The 2974-nt window shown below is 40.1% G+C and overlaps 1 protein-coding gene across 1 annotated transcript; it reads left to right on the top strand.

Moving 5' to 3' along the window:
* The first annotated feature begins 635 nt into the window (after nucleotides 1-635).
* On the top strand, nucleotides 636-1562 carry LOC101546100 (olfactory receptor 151-like). The gene has a single exon (XM_004605135.2). The coding sequence runs from the start codon at nucleotides 639-641 to the stop codon at nucleotides 1560-1562; it is 924 nt and encodes a 307-aa protein (XP_004605192.2). The 5' UTR covers nucleotides 636-638.
* Nucleotides 1563-2974: the final 1412 nt, after the last annotated feature.

Below are 2974 nucleotides of genomic sequence, written 5' to 3'. Positions count from 1 at the left end.
CGCTCCGGCCGGCCGGGCTTTCGGCCCCGGTGCCCATGTCTCTGCAGAGCCAGTGGATGTGGAACGAGCGGGAACCAGAGACAGCTTTAGGAATTGGGGTTCCATCATCTGTGAGGGGATGGGTGTTTGAATATTGTATAACTGACATATAAACCTGCGAACTTTGTAACTTTCCACATGGTGATTTAATAAAAAGTTTTAAAAAAAATAAAGTTACAGTTAGTCATGGCCTGAATTTCCCTGGATGTCACCCTTGCCTTGTATATGTGAATTCCTTGGCCTCTTGTTGCTGGAGGAAATGTCCTTGATGAATAGGAACCAAACATAAAATGGTTCTATGAAGCCAAGGAATAATTTTTAAAAATAAATCTTTAATAACAAGACCAATGATATGCTATTGCTTTAAAATATCATCCCAATTGTAATTGTTTAGTGCCTAGTGGTTCCTATAATAGTAATCTTTGAGAGCACCCAAGGGCCAGCTCTTGTTTGTTAGACAATATATGTTTCAGCTGCATGATCATGCTTTTCTCTTCTGTGCCACTACTTAATATCATCCTCAGACTAATGAATGGCAGTTTCTTAATTTCTGTGGTTTCTCTTTTTCCTAGTCACACGTCCCCTGTCTCCTGAAGGAAATGACCAGGTGCAATCACTCCACTGTGACTGAGTTTGTCCTGGAAGGATTAACACACCGGCCAGAACTCCAGCTGCCTCTCTTCTTCTTGTTTCTAGGCATCTATGGGGTCACTGTAGTGGGGAACCTGGGCATGATCCTCCTGATCGCTTTCAACTCCAAGCTCCATTCTCCCATGTACTTTTTCCTCGGTAATTTGTCATTCTTAGACTTCTTTTATTCCTCAGTAGTTACACCCAAACTTTTAGAAAACTTTGTGTGGGAAAAAAATGTTATTTCTTATCCTGGATGTATGACACAGCTCTATTTCTTTTGTGTTTTTGCTATAGGAGAATGTTTTATGTTAACGGCAATGGCATATGACAGATATGTAGCTATCTGCAATCCTCTGCTGTACAGTGTCACCATGTCCCCAAAGGTGTGCAATATGTTGGTGATTGGGGTCTATACCATAGGGACATGGGGTGCTTTAGCCCACACAATTGCCATGACTAAGCTTTCCTTCTGTGGGGACAATGTCATCCACCATTATTTCTGTGACATACTCCCTCTTCTAAAGCTTTCCTGCTCCAGCACCCATGTCAATGAGCTTCTGGTGATCTATGTGGCTGGATTCAACGTGCTGACATCAACCACGACCATTATCATCTCTTATGTTTTTATTATTGCTAACATTCTACGGATCTCTTCCGCTGAGAGCAGGTCCAAAGCCTTTGGTACCTGTGGCTCTCACCTGACAGCCGTCGGGATCTTTTATGGCTCTGTCATCTTTATGTATTTTAAGCCATCCTCCAGCAACATGGCCCAGGAGCAGGTGGCCTCTGTGTTCTATACCACAGTGGTCCCCATGCTGAATCCCCTGATCTACAGTTTGAGAAATAAGGATGTAAAGAATGTACTGAGAAACACCTTCAGGAAAATGTAAAGGCCTCACCTCCCTTTGCTGCAGCACAGAATCGTTTAAGGTTATTGGGGTATTGTGGTTACATTCTCTCTTTTTTGAATACATAAAACTAGAATCTTTTTCAAAGATTTGCTCTTTAGTTTTGTTCCCTGTAAAACATGTATGAGATCTTAGTAATTGAGATAGATTGCACAAAAGCTCATAGCTGTTACTAGAGCATAAACTTACATTGTGTTATTATTCAGTGTTCATTGATTTGTTAAGTTGATTTATTTAAAAATGATTTCCAAGAAAAATTTGCAACGACCATATTCTATTTCCTTTGTGGAAGCTATGGATCAGATTATGTCAGTCCTTGAATATTGAGTCTAAAATAATTTGTCTCTTGGTGATTTGATGGTCTTTTCCCAGGCCTTACATTTCCCTGCATTTACATTTATTTCTACTATGCACCTTCTCTCAAGAATTTGAAAAAAATTACAGATTTAATAAAATCTTAATATCTAACACAAGGTAAGCCATTAACACATTGTCAGTAAGCCATTTCCAGCAAAGCTTGTGGTAGCAGAAACTTCTGTGTTTTCAGAGATTAGCTTTGTAAATGATAATTTTTCTTTACAAACTTCAAGTTACTGTGAAAATGAACATGTTTCTTATGACAGCCCCAGATTTCCCCTCTAGTCACTTTTCCCTTCTGTTTCTCTGTAGATGGTGTTTCACAGTAACCCTTTCCACACGCACCCTGGCTAGGGATGTGGTCGACTCTATGTTCTTTCCCCATCTCTGACTGTGCCTGCAATATTTTTCCCTCAGTTCGTTCTTTGACGTTCACTCTGAGCAGGGCATACCTGCAAGAGGTGCCACACATGGCACCCTGTTGCCATGTATGCAAAACCTCTGTCCTCAGCCTGAAGACACTGCTATTGGTTCTTGTGTTCTTTTGACTTCCTCAGTTGGCACAAAAGACAGTGAGCATATTTATTAGTTTATCTCCATGTTATTCTGGTTCTAAAGATACTATTTTCCTACCTATGGACAGGGACTGAATTTCATGTTCAGCTTATGGATTGTTTCTTTTTGATCCTTCGGTGTAGTTTTGGTTTTTCTGGATACATAAAACAACCTTTTAGACCATTGAGAGGCACTCTACTCTACATATAAATGTCTTCAAAGTTTAGCACTTCTTGGAGGTTGCAGTTTTTCACTTCTCCATTGTGAAGAAAAGGGAGTAAATCTCTGATGTGATTTGACAGTCAGAGATATTGGTAGACATTGCTTTCACGTTTCGCAAAGAAATGAGCAGATGGATTGATGCTTCTAAACTCTACCTATTTGAGGCACTTCTTCAGGGATTCCAGAGTTCTCTCTGAAATTAATGTTTTGGGCTCAACCACATACTTTGTTTTCAAAAAACTCCTTGTTCTACTCCATGT

Source organism: Sorex araneus, chromosome 3, assembly GCF_027595985.1.
Source record: "Sorex araneus isolate mSorAra2 chromosome 3, mSorAra2.pri, whole genome shotgun sequence".
Lineage (NCBI taxonomy): Eukaryota > Metazoa > Chordata > Mammalia > Eulipotyphla > Soricidae > Sorex > Sorex araneus.
This window is presented reverse-complemented; position numbering and strand designations above follow the sequence as displayed.

Bases quoted from the DNA above. Each gene is read 5' to 3' on its own strand.
- LOC101546100 (XM_004605135.2), top strand. From the start codon at position 639: ATGACCAGGTGCAATCACTCCACTGTGACTGAGTTTGTCCTGGAAGGA.